The sequence below is a fragment of the Suricata suricatta genome, chromosome 10, assembly GCF_006229205.1.
Source record: "Suricata suricatta isolate VVHF042 chromosome 10, meerkat_22Aug2017_6uvM2_HiC, whole genome shotgun sequence".
Classification (NCBI taxonomy): Eukaryota; Metazoa; Chordata; class Mammalia; order Carnivora; family Herpestidae; genus Suricata; species Suricata suricatta.
Genome location: NC_043709.1, coordinates 59,097,569 through 59,121,249, shown reverse-complemented (window position 1 = coordinate 59,121,249; position 23,681 = coordinate 59,097,569). Strand labels below are relative to the sequence as shown.

Sequence of the window (23,681 nt, the reverse complement as noted above, 5' to 3'; positions counted from 1 at the left end):
GAAACCTAATGGAGGACCAGGGGGAGGGGAAGAGGGAAAGAGAGTTGAGGAGAGAGAGGGATGCAAAACTTGAGAGACTATTGAATTCTGAAAATGAACTGAGGGTTGAAGGGGAAGGGGGAGGGGGAAAAGAGGTGGTGGTGATGGAGGAGGGCACTTGTGGGGAAGAGCACTGGGTGTTGTATGGAAACCAATTTGACAATAAACTATTAAAAAAAAAAAACAAGCATGGGTGAGGATGTAGCTCTCCATGTAGGAAACTTCATGCACTGTTGGTGGGAATGCAAACTGATGTGGCCACTATGGAAAACAGTATGGCGTTTCCTCAAAAAGATAAAAATAAAACTACTCTAAGATCTGGCAATCACACTGCTGGATATTTATCCAAAAAACAAAATCACTAAAAGAGATACACACACTCCTATGTTTATTGCAATATATTGCCAATAGCCAAATTGGAAGTGGTAAGTAGAAAAGAAGATGTAGTCTTAAATGTGCAATGGAATATTATTCAGCTATAAAAAGGAATAAAATCTTGCTATTTGCAATGACATAGATGGAGGTAGAGAGTATAATGTTAAGTGAGATAACTCAATAAGAGAAAGACAAATACCATATGATTTCACTTATGTGTGAAATTTAAGAAACAAAACTCAACAGTAAAGGGAAAAGGAGAAAGACAGAGATAGAGACAGAAAAAAATGAAATCAACTCTTAGCCATAGAGAACAAACTGATAGTTACCAGAGGCGAGGAGGGGAGGTGACTGGAGGACGGGGGAAATAAAGGAAGAAGATTAGAGAGTACATTTATCATGATAAGCATTGAATAAAGTATACAATTGAAGAATCACTAATTTGTACACCAGAAACTATAATTATACTGGAAAAAAAATAAAAACGTAATAAGAAATACTAGATTGGCCAGTAGAAAAAAAAGTTAAACCATGTGAATATCCTATATTATTTTTATATGCATTATTTACTTTTTTGCTTTGACTTGCTGTTTACTATTCACTGTGTTAAAATAGAAGATTGATCTTGTCATTTTCTTTTCTTTTTTATAGTATCTACCTATAGTGTTTGTGTCTATTAAGTACTTCTTTTTCTGTACTGCAGAAGTTTAGACATAACAAACTATATTATTTGGTTCAAAGTTAGTCAAAATTTAATTTGATTCCTTTTTGATCCACTGAGTTTTAGGAAGTATGCTCAAAGACTCTTCTCAACTAATTATCTAATTATTATTGATCTCTATTTAATATAGAAGGACATACACTGAATGATTTCAATCATTGAATCTGTGGACAGTTTCTTTATGTCCCATCTATTGTGAATGACAGTAAGTTGTCTTAGTATTTTGAACACTAGCATGTTTTTATTGCTAAGGAATTGAATTCTGGTATTTTATAGATTGGATAGCTAAGCTCTACCCTGTGTGCCTTCTACTTGGAGATGTTGGAAAGTCCAAATATCTCTTGCTACTATGGTTCTTGGCACATATTTTGTTCTACCAATGAGATCCACACAAATTCAGAATTGGAAAGGGCACGGTGGGTTGGGGATCATTTTCTATCAAGGAAATTTCATGTTAGAAAAGTTGTGAGTACATGTGGGTTATTTTCCCAGATTCTTAATGGAGTTATTTTAATGAATGAGGAAGCAGTGACATCTTTTGCTTCCATGTATCTGATTCCTGGACCACAGTTAAGGTTAGGCATTTCTAAAATTGTATATCCAATGGCAGCCTATTTTTGTGAATTTTACTATATCGCTCTTAGGGTCATTATGAGTGTCACCCAAAAGTTCTTCCAGTCTTTCCAAGTTTCATAGGCCTCAATTCATCTTAATTAATAATTTCCTGTTTAAAATACCTAAACTGTTTACTTCTCCTACACTTACAAAACTTCTACTAATACTGCCTTTTAACAAGGAAAAGCTCTGGCCTAATATATTTTGCTATCTACACACTAAAAATCTCCAGAGAATTCTAGAAATAATTTTTAAATAAAAAAGATTTTATAAAAATAGAATATTATTCAGTTACAAATATATTCAGGGGAAAAGAGCATCAGTACATATTACTTACATTAAATAGAGTATTATGTCTCTGGTTTTACTGTAGTCTTTAGTCACATATAATTATTAAGGATTTTTATATACAGATCCTGATCTTTTATAAATATTCTTATTAAGAATTTTTAAAACATTGCTTAATATTATCATTTCTTCCACTATATTTTCAAACTATTTGGTATTTACACATAAGAAAGCTTAGAATTAGCAAAACTTTATCTGACTTTGTGACTTACAGGGCATTTGTCATATAATGAAATACATCGACATTGGGAAATACAGGTCAATTATTATTTGGAGTTAATTTCTATCTTTTTTTTAAAGCTTAGCAAGTGTAATTTATGACAACTTAATATATTCATTCATCTTAAACAATATCACAACTGTTTAAATCTGTTTCCTTATCCTTACCAGTATGTATGCTATGATAATTACCAGAAAGTTTTTCCTTATCAGTGAAGAAGATAAAGTCCAGATAAGTTCTCAAAGGATATACACAATGAAAGAAGGAAAGCTTCTTGCATTTGGACTATTATTAGATTATTTGCTTATTTCTGAGGTTATTGTAGTCCTCATGGACAACAGCCCTTGAGCCTACACTTCTGTCTCAATAATTGACTTTATGATTACTCCTCTCCCAGTGGAATCCATCACAGAGGATGAGCAAAACCTCAATGTGGAAAAATCCTAAAGAAACGTATCAGAAGTAAGTACTGTTGATATTCTACCAAGTGATCATAGACTCCGGAGACCCAAGTTGTCATGGTCATCAAATACCCATGGTTATCCCATCGTCCTTATTTTAAGATATATAAGGCATAATAGAATTTAAGAAACAAGTTTGCTTGCTCTGACTAAAGAATGAGAGCACTTGAATTTATGCAGCTTTGATAAAAAGTTATTCAGGGGCGCCTGGGTGACTCAGTCGGTTAGGCCTCTGCTTCGGCTCAGGTCAGATCTCACGTTCGTGGGTTCGAGCCCCGCATCAGGCTCTGTGCTCACACTAGCTCAGAGCCTGGAGCCTGCTTCCAGTTCTGTGTCTCCTTCTCTCTCTGCCCCTCCCGCTCTCATGCTCTGTCTCTCTCTGTATCAAAAATAAATAAAACATTAAAAAAAAAAGTTATTCATTGTCATGTAAGAGTTGGAATGCTTATCAGCTTCTCTCTCTGCTTTAAAGAAAATGGCTAAGTTAATATTAGTGTGTTAAATGACACAACTACTAGTGGAAATAAAATATATACAATGAGGCAATAAAATGCATTTATTTGGGAAGAATATACTTGACCTGAGATTTGGAAAGAGCTTTAGAAATGCTATCAAGGCTTAGTGATTGCTTTGATGATATTATTTTTAACATACTAATAACATCACTTTTTATTCGACTTTCAGAGATGGCACAGTACTAATGGAACCAAATAGATGGAGGAAAAAGAAGGTAAAATATTTCTAAATGTATTTGTTGCTGTCTGGAATGATTCAGACACTGATAGGCAATCATGATGGCTATGGCACTGTCATACAGATTATATGTATTCCTTGTATTTTAGGTTATGTTCTTATTTTAGGTAAAGATAATTATTTAATGATAAATATATTAGGAATATAAACTCAAAATGTGACTAACATTGGACAATATATTATGTTACTTTCTTTGTAAATAGCAAAATTATGATCTAAAATACAATAAACCATTAGCTCTTTTCACTGCTGAACAGAATAACTGTCTCATGGATCTAGTATTATCTAATACAAATTCTTGATTCTTCATGACATTAAAATGGTTTTATATGCAATAATTAATTAAGAGATAACTAATTTATTTTACATTTAAGAAATATTCGTGTTACTAGAAACAAAGCCAAGATTTCATTTGTTTGTTTTCCCTTGTGCCTCTCAGCAGGTTTATGTCATGAGTGACAGGGGGACAAACAATCACTCCGAAGTGACTGACTTCATCCTTGTCGGCTTCAGGGTCCGCCCAGAGCTCCACATTCTCCTCTTTCTGCTCTTTCTGCTGGTGTATGCCATGATCCTTCTGGGTAATGTTGGGATGATGACCATTATTATGACGGATTCCCGGCTGAACACACCAATGTATTTCTTCCTAGGCAACCTGTCCTTCATTGATCTCTTCTATTCATCTGTTATTGCGCCCAAGGCTATGGTCAACTTCTGGTCTGAGAGCAAGTCCATCTCCTTTGCAGGCTGTGTGACGCAGCTCTTTCTCTTTGCCCTCTTCATCGTGGCTGAGGGATTTCTCTTGGCAGCCATGGCCTATGACCGCTTCATCGCCATCTGCAACCCACTCCTCTACTCTGTCCAGATGTCAGCACGTCTCTGCACCCAGTTGGTGGCTGGGTCCTACTTTTGTGGCTGCTTTAGCTCAGTTCTTTTGACCAGCATGACATTTACTTTGTCCTTTTGTGCTTCCCGGGCCATCGACCACTTTTACTGTGATTACCGTCCACTTCAAAGGATTTCTTGTTCTGATATCTACTTTCTTAAGGTGATTTCTTTTTTCTTATGCAGCATTATTATTTTGCCTACCATAATTGTCATTATTGTGTCCTATATGTATATTGTGTCCACAGTTCTAAAGATAAGATCTACTGAGGGACGTAAGAAAGCGTTCTCGACTTGCAGCTCTCACCTCGGAGTTGTGAGTGTGCTGTATGGTGCCGTAATTTTTATGTATTTCATCCCTGACAGATTTCCTGAGCTGAGTAAAGTGGCCTCATTATGTTACACCCTAGTCACTCCCATGCTGAATCCTTTGATTTACTCTCTGAGAAACAAAGATGTCAAAGAAGCTTTGAGAAAGATTCTGGGGGAAAAAATACTTTTATTTAATTTTATGTTAACAGTGACATAATTGAACGACAGGTGCATTGTGGCAGTCTGGGGTGGCATTGACACCATGAATGTACCCAATGACTTTGAAATATTTAATTTTAGAAAGTCTATTTATTTTAATCCCATGTCCTTACAGCTGAAGAATACATTTGGTCTATATTTTGCCTGGCTGTTGATTATGGGGTGGAATGGCTTTCTCCATACTTCATCTTCATTTGAGTAAAGACAATGATTGCCATGTAATTTGATTTATGGAAAATATATTCCAAGTTTGCTGATAACGATCTAAGGACGATGTTGGGACGTATTGTCTCTTTTGAGTCAGTATATAATGTTCATAACATATAGTAGATATAACAAAATCTGATATAATAAGTACTATATATCAGATTTACTGAAAAAATCTTTTTAAGTGCTGAATGAGAGAAGTGGATACTTTATAGAGGGTACAGTGTCCTAAGGGTGACATGTGAGTCACTCTTAATTGTGTATGGGCTGAATGATTGACACACTTAGTAAATGGTTTCCCTGGCTTAAATAAATTATTCTTGCAAATCCTTCCTTTCACAAGGTAACTGTAATGAAACTGAACCAAAAATAAAGATAATTCATTTTTTGTTATATATGGATTAGTATATAATAATTATCAATTATTGACTTTTGATGCCTTCTTTTCATATGAAATTCCCTATGTATAAATGATCTCAGTGCTTAGCTCACCATTAAATCAAGGGAAAACAGCTATTGAGAACTAAACTGCCATATGTTATCCCAGTGAAAAAGACATTTATGGAAAATACAAAGAAAGTGTAGCCTGGGAATGAGAGTGGTCTTAATGGTCCGAGGACACTTCCTAAGCACATTTTGAAAGCAAATCGCATTAAACAACATGAAATAAATAGGTTTCTGTGCAAATGGAGAAAATAACTATATGGTGAACTTCATGTGGTTTCTAAGTGATTTGTAATGCACAAGACAAGGTGAGAGATGAGACTTAAAAGGAAATTCATGGAAATCATGCAGACCTATATGTCAAGCCAAGGAAACTCACCTTTATTCTGTAGATAGGGGGCAAGCACTGGAGATTTTTAGGAAGACAGTGTGGTATCCAAATTGGGATTTTATGAAAATCATACTGGTAGCTTTGAGGAAGATAAATACTCCTAGGGAGAAGACGGTAATCCCAGAGAATGTGGTCAGCCAAGAGATTATGGTGGCTTTAGTGGAGGGAGTCCTAGGGACATTGAAGAAAGAGATGCCCTTGAAAATGGCAGGTAAAGTAAACTGAATACTGATTGCTGGTTGATCACATGAGAATGACCTAGAAGTGAATAATGACTCTAATATTTGAGCATCTGTCCTGGAGAAATGCTACCTTATAAAATGAGGAAGGAAATTTAAGAGTAATAATGATTCATTGGTAAGAGTTAAGAAAATAAGCTCAGGTGTCAGACTGAGGTTTCAAATTCTGTTTTTGCTTCTATACCTCGGGTAAGTTACAGAGTATCAGCATTGTTATTTCTTCCTGAAAAAAGGGGTGTATAATAGCATCCCTACTGCAGAGTCACTTGAATGATTAAATTATATAAATTTCATATTTGTTAAATCCACAATTTAACAGCCATCAGATTTGTCTTTTCTTTCTGCTCTCAACACTTCATGTTCCGTCTGGGAGAGGAAGACACTAACTTTCTGTGCCTCTTTCTCTTTACTCTGCCATGAAGCATCGTCCCCAGAACTCCAAGTGTATCCTGTTTTCATTTCCATAGACAGAGCTTGAGAAATGTTTACTACTTTGTTATTTCAGTCTTTATTTTTCTCTCTGCAGAAAATTAAAGAAAAGACTGTAAAATGACCAAAAAGGGAACAGAAGCCCCAATTATTTTTTTTCTATTTAGTGTATGTGTGTTTTTTAATGTACCTTTAGCTAGCCAATATATACAGTGCAATATTAGTTTTAGGAGTAGGATTCAGTAACTCATCATTTACATACAACACCCAGTGCTCATCATGAGTGTTCACCTTCATATCCATCCCCCATCTAGCCCATCCTTTAATTAAATGCAAAATAGTATCTAATAATCAACTTCTATATCTATTTATCTCTCTACCCATGTCTTTCTCAAGGAATCTCCTCTTAAATTTTAACAAATGTCATCTCTTTCACCCACTTAAAAAAATGCAGACTGCTAGGGAAAATAAGGGAATCGCTAGGTAGAAAAACTTGGGGAAGATTTTTAGGCAAATGGTCATTGTGCTAAGATGGTGTCTTGTCCCTCCTGAGATGAAGCAGATGAGAGAAGCATATTTACTAACTCTCCCTCATCATTCATGCCAACATTCTGTGTCCTATGATGGATCGAGCCTGCACAAAGAGTGGCTGCTCATCCTTTGAATCATCATTCATTGGATATTAGTAATCCTTTATCAATCTGAGAAAAAAGAACCTAACAATAGTGCTGAGTGTTAGGAAAACAATGTTCCTCTATATTCACCATGTGCTGCACCCCCACAAACACCATCCGACACACATGTGCACATATATACAATATTAACATGGTCTCTCTGGCTCCATCTCTCTGACTCCATCTCTGTCTCTGCTTCTCTCTCTCTCTCTCTCTCTCTCTCTCTCTCTCTCTCTCTCTCTCTCTCTCTCTCTCTCTCTCTCTCTCTCTCTCTCTCTCTCACACACACACACACACACACACACACACACACACACACACACATCTTTGAGAGGAACACCAAGAAAGATCACCGGATGTATCACTGACCCTAAAATAGTATATGTCCAATGTCATGCAGCTGACTCAGAAAAGAATCCTCAGGCTGATGTAGAAGGTGACAGACCTCACCATGACAAGATATGCACCATAATATTTCAATTCTGACCTTTTCCCTTTTCTGATTTCCTTTTTCTGTGTTGCTATAGGAATTGTATTCAAGTATATTCTGTTCTCACTCCTGTTAGGAAATTCCTCTTCACCTTTTATTTTTGATTCAATGAGGATGCGTCTATTGCACAGTGTAAGTTCCTAAGGCAGGGATATATTGAATAATAATGATAATAATAATAACAACTAGTATGTTAATATAAATGAATCAAAATAAGTACAGAAAGGCATAATCATATATGTATAGGTAATTCTTTGAATGTGATATATCCATTATAGGACTACTTATAATGAATCAAAGTTGTAGTACAAGTCATGCACAAAACCATTTTAATAATATATGGCTAATATCTTAATTTGAGATTACATGAGTTATTTTTTTAAATTTTATAATGTTTATTTATTTTGAGGGAGAGTGAGAGACAGAATGTGAGCAGCGGAGGGGCAGAGAAAGAGGGAGACACAGTTTCTGAAGAAGTCTGTAGAATCTGAGCTATTAGCACAGAGCCGAAACTGGGTCTTGAACTCAGCACCAAGAGATTATGACCTGAGCTGAAGTCAGACACTTAACCGACTAAGCCACCCATGTGCCCCAGGATTACATGATTTTTAAATTAAGGTTTTTATTTTAATTCCAGTAGAGCTCGCATATAGTGTTACATTAATTTCAGGTGTACAATATAGTGATTCAACACTTCCACACATCGTTGTTCAGTGCCCATCATGATAACTGTACTCTTACTCTCTTTCTCCTATTTCACCCACTCCCTTGTCTAAAGCTTTATGCACATAAGGAACTTCTTCACACTCATCTAATGACTTCTCATTAAAGTATTATTATAGCTGACTGCACTGTCAATAACTAGTAAAATTTTCTTAATTTAAGTGATAGAGTTAATGGTAGTGAATCCTCACTCTACAGCTACTGTACTAACAACTATAGTAAAAGGTTTGAGCCTACTTTTATCATTGAGATTTTTTATATAATAAATATTTTCTATGCCTTCAGTAGTTTCCTGTTTTTAGACCAAAATGAAAACGTTAATAAAAAAAAAAAGACATTTCTGAGCCATTGCTCTAAAATGCAACTTCTTCAACCTAAAAAAGAAGATCCACCCAATTCTTTCTTCAACCACTGTATTGAGAAATCGTTGGTGTAAAAGAAACTGCATTCATTCAGAGTATAAAATTCTGAGCTTTGGCAGTTTTATACATCAGTGAAACTCTCACCAGACTAAGATACCTGTTATTTTAAAGTTCTAAAAAATTTATTTAAGTAATCTCACACCCAACATGGGGTTCAAACCGATGACCCTGAGATCAAGAATTGCCTGTTCTTCCGACTGGACCAGCCAGGCACCCCACGATACAGAATTTTTCTATCACATCAAAAAGATTTATCATGCCCCTATTTAAATTGTGCCTCCTTCCAACCCCATTCCCAGATAACCAGTGATTTGATTTTTTTTTGGATTGTCCATCTATCTCTCTACCTATTTAATCTGCATACAATATGCATTCTTTCCTGGCAACCTTCTTTAACTGAGTAAAATGAATTTCAATTTATTTTTTGTCATGCATAATCATTCTTTTTATTGTTCAGTAGCATTCCATTTTCTGTTCTACACAAATTCCAAATTTTGTTTATGCACTCTTAAGATGTTGGGCTTTTAAAAAATATCTATTGTTTAATTTACATCCAAGTTAGTTAGCATATGGTGCAGCAAGGATTTCAAGAGTAGATTCCTTAATGCCTCTTACCTATTTAGCGGGTCCCCTTTCCCACAACCGACGGGCACTTGAGGTGTTATCACCTTTTAAATATTGTGAATAAAGCCAATATGAACATTCACATGACACATATTTGTATGTATTTGAACCAGGGCCTCCTCTGTCTCTCCTTTCTCCCAGGCCAGCATGATAGGAAGCACACAGACAAGTGCAGACTCCTCTTCCCATGGTCCCCAGTCAAGCGCTACCATACCACTTTAAGGGCGGCAGGCTGAAAATATTTCTTAGCCCTTCCAGCTCCATGCTGCAGAAGCTTTACTCAATGCAACAGTGGCTAAAAGGTTTAGAGATCTCTACATCTACTCAGGATCCGTTCATAATGTAGAAGGTCTACCCCAAGCATGAAGGCCAAGAATTATAGAGCTACAACTTCGATTGCATCAGTTCAAAGGATAGAGGTTTTATGCCAAGAGAGATAAACTTAGAAGACCATGGTGTACTGACCTCACCAGAAACCCGCCCATAAAACCAGGGTGTCTCTCTGAGAAAATTGGGCCAGTGTTCATGTTCCATTTCTAGAACAGTTGAACAGGTTTTACTTGGAATGAAAGGCAGGCAGTAATACCAGAGGCTCCAGACTCAAGTGAACTGACTTTATTTGGAACAAAGTATGGGGATATTCTAGGCTAAGCGACTCTCAAACATAATGCATATTTGGTGATAAGACATTAAGAGAAGGTAGGCAGCTCCATGAGAGCAAAAAACTAACTGTAGACCAACTAGATGTTTACTAGAGAGAACCAGGGAAGTAGACACCTAAGAAAGCCCTTCTGGGATTGGGGCAAACCTCTAAGACTGGCCTTAAAGACCATCCTTGCAGAAGGGGCCAAAACAATTGGATCAGACAGTGGAGAAATAGAATTCTACAGTATTTTGAAAACAGTAGAACAAGAAGAATTTGTGGCATCTCTCTGCTCAGTCGAAAACCTATGGAGGCACATCACTCAATGAATTATCAGGGGAGAACACAGCAAAGCTAACCTCAATAAAACCACAGTCATACATGAGTATGCACAAGTCTCAGGTTGTGCCTCTGGAAAGGGATACAAAGGGTTTCCCAGAGCAAACAGATTTGAATAATACAATTTTTGAGATAGAGAACAGGAAGGATGAGGAGCAGAAGGAGAGAGAGCATGAATCAAGCAGGCTTCCCACCCAGCACCGACCCTGATGCAGCTCCATCCCAGGACCCTAGGATCATGACCTGAAGCGAAATCAAGAGTTGTATGCTTAAGGGAATGAGTCAACCAGGCGTCCCTTAGCTCATTTCTTTTTCAGCCCTAAATATCATTTCATTGTCAGAATGTATAACAGTTTAGTGTTTATTGGCCTGCTGAAGGACATTTTCATTATTTCCATGTTTTTGCAATTATGAATAAAGCTGCTAGACACATTTGTGTGCAGGATCTTGTGTATATATCAGAATTTTCAACCGTTTGGGTAAATATCAAGGAGCACAATTGCTGGATTGTACAGTAAGAGTATGTTTCATTTTGTATGAAATTGAAAAGCTGTCTTCCAAAGTGGTGGTGCCATTTTGCATTCACCATAGCAATGAGTGAGGATTACTCTTCCTCCACAACCTTGCCAGCATTTGGTGGAGTCAGGTTTTATTTTGGCCATTCTAATCAGGTGTAGTAGTAGTCGTCATCGTCATCGTCGTCTCATTGTCGTCGTCGTAGTCACAGTAGTAGTAATACTATACTGTTCTTTTACTTTTTGTTTCTTTTTTAAGACTTTAGTTATTTTAGAAAAGCTTGAGGTACAGGGATTTATCAGATATCCTCTGCTTCCACACATGCATATCTTCCTCCGTTACCAACACTCCCCACCAGATTGGTATGTTTAGTACAATTGATGAACCTATAGTGACACCCATTATCATCCAAAATCTAGTTCACTTTAGGGTTCACCCTAGGTATCATATAGTTTATGGGTTTGAACAAATATAAATTATTTTGCATCCATAATGATGGAACCACCCAATCTTTTGTCCTAAAAATCTCTTCTGCTCTGCTGTTCATCCCTTCCTCCACCCACAGTCCTAGCCACCACTTATCGTTTTCCATTTCCAGAATTCCATATTTGGAGTCATACATATATGTACTCTTTTCAGAGTGTCTTCTTTCATTCATTATTAAGTATTTAAGCTTCCTCCTGGTCTTTTCACAGCTTGATAGTTCAATTTCTTTTAGCACTAAATAATATTTTATTACCTAAATATATCATGGTTTATTTATCTAGTCACTTACTGAAGGAAATCTTGGTTGCTTCCAATTTTGACACTTATGAATAAAGCTGCTCTAAACTTCCATGTGCTGGTTTTGGTACAGACCTAAATTTTCAGCCTCTTTTGATAAATACCAAGTAACATACTTGCTAGATCATAGATTAGTAAGAGACTGTTTTGTGTACCTGAGTACTAAATATTTCTTGCATTTTTTGGATAACCTTTATTCAATATATCTTTTCATATATTTTTCCTGAGAGTATGTCTTTACTTCCTAATTGCTAAAAATGTCTTTCACAGAGCAGAAGTTTTTAATTTTAGTGAATTTCAACTTATCAATTATGCTTTTCATGGATTGGGCCATGGTGTTGTATCTAAAAAGGCATCACCAAACACAAAATATACCACTTAACTATTATACTAAGTGAAATAAATCAGAGAAAGACAAATACCATATTATTTCACTCGTGTGGAATTAAAGAAAAAACAAACAAGCAAAGGGGAAAAAGAAAAGAGAGAGAGAGGCAAAGGTAGAAACAGACTCTTAACTAAAGAGAACAAACTCATGGCTACCAGTGGAGAGGTGGGTGGGAAAATGGTTTAAACGGGTGATAGGGATTAAGGAATGCACTTGTGATATATAATAACACTGGGTAATATATGGAATATTTGAATCACTATATTGTATACTTGAAAGTAATATTACACTTGATTTAACCAAAAGGCCAAGAAACAATACTTGAAACTAATATTACACTGTAGGATCACTAACTGGAATTTAAACAAAAACTTTGAAAAATATAAAACAAAAAACAAAATATAGGATGAAAATAAATCCAGTCTCATCACTGCTGTCTCAATCATCTTATGCTTAAGTAATCTATTGATGTGTCTATACCTTCAGCAAATAATTTAACCATTGCTTTGTGATTACTACTTAGGACAATGTAAATAAGCCATCAGAGAAATTTAAATTTTCTCCTGTATGTATGATTTGGTTAAAATAACTGGAAAATAAATGATGATCACAGAAAAAAAATGGACTCAAAGTATTAAAAGAAAAAGTAACAATAGACCTTTTCATGTTAGCATAAATAATATTATATGAACAATAGCTCTTTGTTCCAAACAAAATAGTAAGAAGAGAAGCATTGGGTTTTTTTTAAGTTTATTTCTTTATTTTGAGAGAGAGAGAGAGAGAGAGAGAGAGAGAGAGAGCGCGCGCAAGCACATAAGTGGGGGAGGGGCACAGAGAGAGGGAAAGAGAATCCCAAGAAGTCTCTGTGTTGTCAACACAGAGCCCAACACAGGGCTCGATCTCATGAACCATGAGATCATGACCTGAACCAAAATCAAGAGTCCAGTGCTTAACCGAGTGAACCACACAGGTGCCCTTGTAACACGGTTTTTCATTTTTGCAAATTTCCCTAATATTTTGCTTAATAGAAAAGAGCTAGATTCTTTTATCTGCTACTTCATTCAGTTGGTTGCAATATTAAACTTATGTTGCCTGTGGAAAGCCTACTATATATATATGCGCAAGAGTGAAAGTGAAAAGGGCCATAATATCTTATCATTATGATGAAATAGTTTTGATTTTATAGTTCTTTTCCCTGGAGAACTCTCGGGAGTTCCCAGACTACATTTAGAGAACCATGGTTTAAAGCAAACACTTTTTTTATGATTAAAATAATAAAATATTATATATTTTTTCACTTTATACTGAAAAAATATACCAGTTAATTATCTCTACCAAGATTTTGTATCATTTCATTCCTCCTCCAAACTCACAAAGCATAATAATTTCAGAATAGGTTTATCTTTCACTCAAATTAAACTTAAATGAATGTGTATAATATTTAAAAACTATTTTGTGGCAGAAATATTAAAGGCCAATTTCAGGAAGAAGAGTGTGATCCTCAAATGCATATGTGATGGGAGAAGATTGATGAGTAAAGAAAGGATTAAGTTGATTGATAAATTTAAATGAACCATAATATTATGTAAAATTATGTAAGTTTCAAAAGTAAGACAAGACTAAAATGAAAGCAACTGAGTAAAAATGAAGGCATTAAAGAGCTCTAAAGCCTTATATTGTTTAGGAAAATGCTAAACATTTAGTAATTGACCCTACGTAAGTTCTATGAGCCTGCAGAAATTTCTAGGATAAATACTAAAAATAATAATGTTAAAAATAACCAATTCAAAAGATGATAGAAGATGTGATGTATATATACAATGTACTATTTCTCTGCCATCAAAAAGAATGAAATCTTGCCACTTACAACAATGTGGATGGAGCTAGAGTGTATTATGCTAAGCAAAATAAGTCATTCAGGGGAAGACAAATACCATATGATTTCACAACTGTGGTTTTAAAAAGCAATACAGATGAACATAGGGTAAGGGGGAAAAAAGAGAGAGGGAAGCAAATCATAAGTGACTCTTAACTAGAGAGAACAAGCTGAGGGTGGATAGAGGCAGGTGAGTGGAGAATTGGCTAAATGAATGTTGGGTTTTAAGGAGGACACTTGTGATGACCTCTCGGTGTTATATGTAAATGATGAGTCACTAAATTCTCTACTTAAAATCAATTTTACCATATGTGTTAACTAATTAGAATTTAAATAAAACCATGAAGTAAACAAATAAATAAAGGAAGATGTATATAAACAGAAGAAGATTGGAGTCAGCATACTCCTATACAGTTCATGTTTTTGATGTGAGGTTGAAGTATTCCAATGTAATTGAAAAAAAAGGGCTGATTTGAAAAATTGTAGGTTAGATACATAGAACCAATTAACTGATTATTATGAGGGGAGTATACCAAGGAGGTGTGCCTCATCAGTTTTGGTCTTGTATAATGTTTCTGGTGATGGTACCAACAGATGAAAAGTTAAAGAACTCTTGGCAAACTAGGAATAGAGGAACATTTCCTTAACTTGAAAATGACATCTACCAAAACCTACAGCTGATATTATATTTAATGGTGTTGAAATGGAAGCTTTCCCACAAGATAGGACTCAGGCAAGAATGTCCCCCCCTCACCACATCTCTTCAGCACCCTTTTGGAAGTCTTAGGTAATGCAATAGACAAACAAGGAAATAAAAGTATTATGGGCTGAATTATATCTTCCTGAACTAATATGTTGAAGTCCTAAGCCCCAGTGCCTTGGTATGTGACTATGTTTGAAGATAGAGCCTTCAAAGAAGTAAATAAAATAAGTCTGTTACTGTGGGTTCTAATACAGTCTGGGTGTCTTTATAGGTAGATATTATTACACACAGAGAGACACTAGAAGTGCATATGCACTGAGGGTTGACCATGTGAAGAGCTATCAAGAAGGCAGATATCTCCAATCCAAGAAGAGAAGCTTCAGAATATTTATTTATGGCAGCTCGATCACGGACTTTCAGTCTCCAGAATTGGGAGAAAAAATTTGGTGTTTAAGGCACTCATTCTGTGATATTTGGTTATGGCACTCTTAGCAAATTACAATAAACATTATACAGAGTGAAAAGGAAGAATAATCTGTCTTTGTCCACAGGTGACAGTTGTCTATGTAGAAAATCTGAAAGAGCTGCCCAAACACTCTCCTAAAATTAATAGGATATATAGGAATGTTTGTATATATATTTATAAAAAAGTTCATTGCTTTCCATAGACCAACAATGAGGAAGTAGAATTTAAAATTAAAAACAGAATACCATCTGTATTATAATTACTCCCAATAAAATATTTAGATGCCAATCTCACAAAATACATACAAGATCTCTAGGAAAAAACATGTAAATTTCTAATGAAAGAAATAAAAACAGACTTAAATAAATGGAAAACCATTGAATGTTCAAGGTAAGGAAGACAATATTGTTAAGATATCATCTCTTCCCAACTTCTTCTATTTATTCAACGCAATCCCAATCAAAATTCCAGCAAGTTATTTTTTAGTGTTTGACAAACTTTAGATATTGACTGAAGTTTATATGAAAATGGCAAAAGATCAGAATAACCACACAATATTGATCGAGAGAACAATATAGAGGAAATTCAACTATGTGCAAATTCAACTATACACAACCATGCAATTAAATTAATCCAGACAGTGTGGTACTGGTGGAAAAATTAACAAATAGATCAATGGAATAAAATATAGAAACTAGAAATAGAGCTGCATTGAAGAAGAAAAACATAATGTTCTCAATAGGTAAGAAAAAGTGTTTGGTACAATTCTACACACCATATTTATGGTATTTAAAAAACCATAACTAACTGAAGGTAGACATAAAAGACAGAATTAAAGAAAAACATCTAGTAACATAATTTTGATGGAAAACTATTGCAAGCCCCCTATTCGAAACCAAGAATTAAAGAAGGATATTCACTACCAATGATTCATCTTCATTTACCAAAGGATGATAGCAATGAAATAAGAAAACAAATTTAAAATGTAAGAGAGGAAAAATTATCATTATTTTTAAGACATAACTATCTCCTCAGTAGGAAATTTATGTACACATTATGAGGGTAGAATATTTTAAAAATTACTATTAATATTTAAGATGGATACCAATTTGGGTTTAGAACTTCTTGTTTTTGTGTGGTGAATATGATAACCATAGGTTTTCCAGTTTTCCCCTTCATAAAAAAAAAAAGAAATATGATGTATATTTATGACTTCTATTTATGTATGTAATACTTTTATGGAAATTGATAACTGTGTTTCCACTGATCATATAATATAATCAATGAAATATACTTATATCAAATACATTTACCTGTATATAATTTCAGGAAGATTGAGTTTTTCTTTACAATCTCACAATTAACTGTATTGTGAACTTACAAAGCCACTGAAATAACTGGTAGGCTAATTAATTAGAGGGAGCATAACCATTATAAATAGTTATTTATATCATAATGTCTCACTCATTGCTACCATGTCATCAAGGATTACAAGAAAATGGAACAACCATCTTAAAATCTCAAAAAATACTTCAAGTACAAAATATCTTTTAAAAATTGTTTTCTTTCTGAATTTGGGATCTTAAATTGGGGAAAGCAATTCCAAAAATATTATCAAAGTTGTCTGGTCATTAGGTGAATATTTAGCATAGGTCACAGATATTTTGAGATAAGATTGGGATCTTAGGGGACACCTGGGTGGCTCAGGTGTTGAACATTTGACTCATAGTTGCAGCTCAGGTCATGATCTCACAGTTTCATGGGTTCAGGCCATGCATTGGGCTCTGCTCTGGCAGCATGGTGCCAGCCTGGGATCTTCTCTCCTTCTCTCTGCTCCTCCCTGACTTGTGCTGTCTCTGTCTCTCTCAAAATAAATAAACTTAAAGAAAAAGATCATAATTTTATCATTATTTATTCCTGAGAAAAATATACAGAGAGCCAGGTTTATAGATGGTGCTTCATGTGATATGATAACCAGCTGGAAATGGGCTACTATTGCAGCATCTAGTCCAACTCAAAGTTATTTCTTATGATACTTTTAAATAAAATATTCTTAATAGACATAATTTAAAGCTGCTTGGTTGTTCTCATGTCTGGAATATAGTCTTGGACACATATTTACACTGACTTAGGGTCTGTAGGCTAGTGGTTTATATGGATAACTAGGAATTTGAAAGCAACAATATTAAAGGAATATGGACACAAGGTCTTGTTTGCAGAGAGACCTCCCTGAATGGTAAAAGGAATTGAGAATATCAGTTGCCTACATGAATACTCAGTAATTCACATCAGATATGGGATAACTTTTCTGAAATCTGGTGAAGGCACTGATCCCTTATCTTCCAGATTCTTTGCCATTCACATCATTACTCATTCAGTAGGTTCTTACCAATAATATAACCATGGTAGAAGAGATAGAACTCACAACATGGTTGGCTCAGTATTGGCTGACATGGAAATTACCCATACTAAATGCACAATTTTCTAATGATGGTTATCAAAAATACAGGGAGAAAAACAAGATGCCTACTGACAGATGAATGGATAATGTTGAACATACATACAATAGAACCTTATCTGGCCTTAAAAAGGAGGGACATTCTATCTTTTGACATCATAGATGAATATGGAAGACATAATGCTAAAAGAAAATATCAATCAGACAAATACTCATAATTCCTAATATATAAGGTACCTGAAAAAGTCAAGCTCATAGAATCAGAGAGTAGAATGATGACTGTCTGGGATTTGAGGGGAAGGGAAAATGAGGAATTGCCATTCAATGGGTTTCAACTTATTTAAATTATGAAAGGTGAATCAGTTCTAGAGATCCATTGTATAACATTGTGCCTATAGTTACAATACTGTGTGTTGCACACTTAAAAGTTCCTTAAAAGGGTAGATCTCATGGTAAATATTCTTACTACAATAAAATTTTTCCTGATAAATGTAGTATGACCTGGGGTTACCAGCCAGTCGTCATGCTTCAGTTTGCTTACATTGGTTTCTCCAATAAGGCAAAGTAGTGATCCATCCAGGCTCTGCTCTAGTTATTATTTTGCTCTTCCTGCTCAAATTAATTCTGTTAATACCATTACATCAAGACTCAACAAATGCCGTATTTGCTATTATGCCGTATTGCACTAGGACTTTGGTGTAAGACACTCACTTTACAAGAAGAGAAGTTAGGTTATACACTCTTATCCATGGGATTCAATGAAATTATCATGCACTTCAACAGACAGAATCATGTGAACTCATGGAATGGTAGAATCACTTACTGAAGACTCCATTTTTTGATATATTGGTGGTCAGCACTTTACATAATTGGGTTATTGTCTGAAGGATATTGTCTATACTCTGCATTAGCAAACAATATATGAGGTTATTTGTTTCATAATCTCACAATTGACCAAAATATCTTGGCTCAAACGGGAATGTCAACTACTGCTCTAAAACCTGCTAATATACTTATTGTTTTTTACTGCCACTATGACATTGGGCTTTGTTGATTTAGTATACTTGCTACTCAACAAAGGGATAATTTTACTGGGGGACATAGCAATTGCTTCTGTCTCCTGGGTATTCATTTCACTGAACTGACAGGTAAACAAAATGCTATGTATTCTTTTGGGTAACTGACAGTGATTAGCAAATGACATTAAAAGGAAAAAGAGGAGGAGGTATAGAGTAGTGACCTAGGAAATTGTTCAGGATGCCTTCTGACACCACCATGCCTGATAGTAAGTATTAATGAACTAGTATGCTATGCTATTGTACTTCTAATGATCAATTATCATTGAAAAAATAAAGCTAAAGGGCAAATATGGGAAATTTGAAGTGAAAATGAAATAAACTTCATGACTAGGAATACAAAATCTCTACAACATATTTCACAATATATACTTTGACACTTGCCTATGACAAGTTTTGCTATAATGATAAACTGAAATGTTTCTTTTTCGGTGAAGTTACTCAGATTGAGAGATCATTTTGGTCCCTCCCAAAGAATTCACACCACAAAAAAGGAAAAGAGAAAAAACAACTGTTGTATGTATTTTGTCTCCTTATTAACTTGAGGCGCTTCTTTTTCCTTTCCTTTCCTTTCTTTCTTTCCTTTCTCTTCCTTTCTTTTCCCCCCAAATCTAGAGCATCTGTGATCTTGTTGGAGCTTGGCTCTGGCACCTAGCTACCTTAATGACTTCCTTATGCTTCCTTCTCTCCCAGGAGAAAGGAGAAACCTCAAGGCTGTAATTATTTGAAAAAGTTACACTGTTATGCCAAAACGAAAGCCAGGATGGATAACTGGTGCTGATATTCTGGTAGATTATCAGAGATTCCAGATTGCTCAGGACCCCTTATGTATCCAAGACAATCTACTTCACTTCTTTAAAAGCACTCAGCATCCAAGAACGCAGGACAGATTATCCTGTGGAGATTCCTCAGGTTCATTTTGCATAACCATAGACACTAATTCCTGGATCTGTTTCAGTCTTAGCAAAGCATCATTTAGAAAGTTCACCTTGTGTCTCTTCTACAAAGGACCATAGCATTTTCCAAGAAATCGATTACTTAAGGAAAGTACAGTTGTTAATTAGAGCAATAAGGGGAATTAGTCTGATTTCTCTGTGGGAAGAAGTAAATCTGGATAATAGCCATGCATTTTGAGTTTCTTTGCAGGGGTGGGGGATTCATTTTATCCTGACATACTGATTATTTAGTACTTGTAGCAAGTCACTAATTAACTTTCTGTTTATTTATGCTTTCTAGAATTAAAACAACAAGAGGAAAACATCGGGATTCTGTTGCTTCATTGTCAGAATCTGAGAAATTGCCAAATTGTGTAATTGTGTACATCTCTAAAATATGAGAGTTTTGACATAAGTCTCAAACTGACTACTTGTTTACTGGCTACTCCCTTTTGTAGGTATAAATGTCTTCAGGTATAAACTTAATAACATTAGAATAAGTTTGATAGGAATAAATTTGGATAATTAAAATGATATACAATGTTACCTCTAGGAACAATTAGAGGAAAAATTAAAAATATATGATTAAAAATATTTCATGACTACTTCATGCTCTATTCTCATTGTATCTTTTGTCTCTTCAGAACCTATTTAAAATTTTGCTGCTTTATAATACAATTACTTGCATATTTAAGGTTTGATGATGGTGGTGAATAGACTATAACAGTGAGACACCATAACACTTTTCTTCAGTGATCCCTTTCTGGCACAAATATCATATTTCTCTCACATTTCTTTATTCTTTTTAATCTTTTAACAGTTTCTCTGATTCCTTCCCTCAACATTGAATGGTTTATCCAAAAAAGTCCATATACATATTTATTTTCAACCCAATTAGTGCCTATTATTTGGCATGCATTGTTGGATTGAGCACAGAAAGATATGATAAATGATAATGGTTAATATCATAAATGACATGCAGTTGTTATTTATGTGCATTATCCTTTTTTTAAGTTTATTTATTTTGGGCTGCTGGGTGGCTCAGTTAAGCAACTGATGTTTGATCTCAGCTTAGGTCATTATCTCATGGTTTGTGAGTTTGAGCCCCCTTCAAGTTCTGCACTGACAACAGGGAGCATGCTTGGGATTCTCTCTCTCTCTCTCTCTCTCTCTCTTTCTGTCCCTCTCTACTTGGTCTCTTTCTCTCTCTAAAAAATAAATGAGCATTTAAAAGGAGGGTTTTTTTTTTTGGTTTATTTTGAGAGTGAGGGAGAGAGAGAATCCCAAGCTTGCCCCATGCTGTCAGCTCAGAGCCTAAAGTGGGGCTTGAACTCATAAACCATGAGATCATGACCTAGTTGAGATCAAAGGTCAGTCACTTAACCAACTGAGCCATCCAGGTGCCTTTTATGGGCATCATCTAAGTATATACCCCCAAGACAACTTGGTAGTTATATTGTGCTATCCCTGCTCTATGTGGGGATACAGTAGTATAGTACTTGCCATATAATTACATCAGTAACTTAAGGAACATAAGTAGGTTGTATAGGAAACAAATTAGTTGTGTAAGTCACTTAGTTCAAGGTTCCAGTTAGTATGAAAAGCATCACTGGCTATTCCTTTACTTAAACCTAAACCCATGCTAACAACCTCAGTATTTCAAAGTCCTCAAGTTTTTCTGATTCTGCGTGTTCAAATATCATGCAATATATATCCATTTAAGAAAGACTGTTATTTTCCAGACATGGAACTATGTGGTGAATTTATGAAGGACAAGTTGAAGTTTCATCTTAAGGAAGGACTTATTAATATTTAGTATGAATATTAAAATGTGGTGATAATAGCTACTATCCTTGGGAGCATGATACATGCAGAAGTGTTTTAATCTAGGGTGAAAATTGGAGAATGTATTTTGGAGATAAAAACTTGACCTGAATTCTGAAGTACAAGTTGAGGTAAGTCTGGTAAAGGAGCCGGAAGGGTATGTTGTAAAAGGCGGTGTCCTGCAGTGACTAAGAACGCATGGATTCGGGAACCAAGTGTTTATGTTACAAATTCTGATTCTGTCCCTAGTAGGCGACATCAACAGACCTTATTTCTCTGTATCTCAGTTTCCCCATCTGTAAACTAGGGAATATCATAGTACCCAACTCCATATTATTGTTCTATGGATTAAATGATCTACTCTAAAACATTTAGAAAAGTGGCTGACTTTTCAAAAGTGCAACTTTATTGTTGTTGTTGTTGTTGTTATTTAGGCAGAACCAAGCACATGGAACCCTGAGAAGATGGAAAATGTTACTGTAGTTTTACTACAAGCTGTTCATATCTGCTGTTAAGCTGTTTCGTAAATGACAGCTAAAGGTGTGACAGCTATGCAAGTCATATCCAGGGTAAATTAGAATGCAGTCAACAATCCCTCATATGTCTTTTGTTCAGTATCTTTCTCTAAAGTAACTCTTCCATCTAGACTACCTGGAGGCCTCTTCTAAAAAAATTTTAAGTTGAGTTAACACAGGGAAATTATCTTTATGAAAGGGCTATGGAGGCCCATCTGGGAAAAAAGAACCCTTAGCATAGGAGTCCCGATACTTGTGTGTAATAAGCATCATAGTAATTATTCTTTCTTGCTTGTATATTGTGTCCACCGTTCTCAAGATACGCTCCTCTGAGGGACATAAGAAAGCGTTCTTCAGTTGCAGCTCCTCAGTTAGGAGCTGTGAGTGTGCTGTATGATGCCATCTTTTTTATGTATTTCACTCCTGACAGATTCCCTGAGCTGAGTAAAGTGACCTCCTTATGTTATACCTTAGTCACTCCCATGTTGAATCCTTTGATTTACTCTCTGAGAAACAAAGATGTCAAAGAAGCTCTAAAAAAACTTCTAGAGAAGAAAAATACTATTCTCTGATTACTATTTCTTTTCCACCATTGATGTTGTGGCTATTTCTTTCATACTCCTTGTGGTCATTAATGAAAGTTATTCTATTAAATATCATAAATATATTATCAGAACCTCCCTGGTGAGGTACCTGGAACATTGTTTATCCTAAATGTCTCAGATTTTGGAGATGTCCTGTATTTTAGAGAAACATTTTTCACTATAAATCTTCCCACTATCAAATAACATTTTGTTTCACAGAATTGATTTGAATTTGCTTAATGGCTTGCTACTGAGCAAGAATTTTATAGTTAATACAGTGTATAAACAATGTTTTGTGAGCTGTTTGTTTTGGAATTTCTCCTTGCTTCATAACATAACCACTATTATTGATAAGAATGTCCAACTTATTTTTTAAAATGTTTTCTAATTATATAACTACTTTGTTTTAGAATGTTATGTAGATATTGGATTTGCATTTTGAATCAAGTATCTGATATGTATTGTATCAAGAGGAAGTAATAATAATAAAAAACATATAATGAGTAGTCCTTGCTGTAACAATTAATTTGGAGATTTTTCTATCAAATGATCAGAAATTGTAGAGTGTTCTGAGACACTGCCTAGTTGCTAGATCCGAAAATAAAGAATCAAAATGGTAGAAACCTGCAAACATTTTTGAACAACCATTGCCTCAAATTGGGTTATGATACATTGTTTTCCTGGGTTAATTATTGTGAAGAATATTAAATAAAGGTATAGAACAAGTTAGCATTAACATATGTGTTGCCCAAATTTACTCATCTATGCCAATGAATATTTATATATTTGATTTATTTATTGACTGTGTAATATGTACTGAGGTTGGCTCAGGTAAAAATAACCTTATTCTTTAGGGAGTTTACAATTCTGGGTGAAGATCACATTCTTGCATGCACAAGCAATCCAAATCCACAGACTTTTATGCCAAATGTAAACATACAGATTTATTTTTTTAATAGTTTATTGTCAAATTGGTTTCCCTAA

At 35.0% G+C, this 23,681-nt stretch overlaps 1 protein-coding gene across 1 annotated transcript; it reads left to right on the top strand.

The window, feature by feature from the left end:
• Nucleotides 1-1,322: 1,322 nt before the first annotated feature.
• On the top strand, nt 1,323-22,685 carry LOC115304622 (olfactory receptor 9K2-like). The gene is made up of 5 exons (XM_029954870.1): nt 1,323-1,340; nt 2,716-2,780; nt 3,464-3,509; nt 3,975-4,749; nt 22,489-22,685. Exons 1-5 carry the CDS (start codon nt 1,335-1,337, stop codon nt 22,683-22,685), a joined length of 1,089 nt encoding a protein of 362 aa, XP_029810730.1. The 5' UTR covers nt 1,323-1,334.
• Nucleotides 22,686-23,681: the final 996 nt, after the last annotated feature.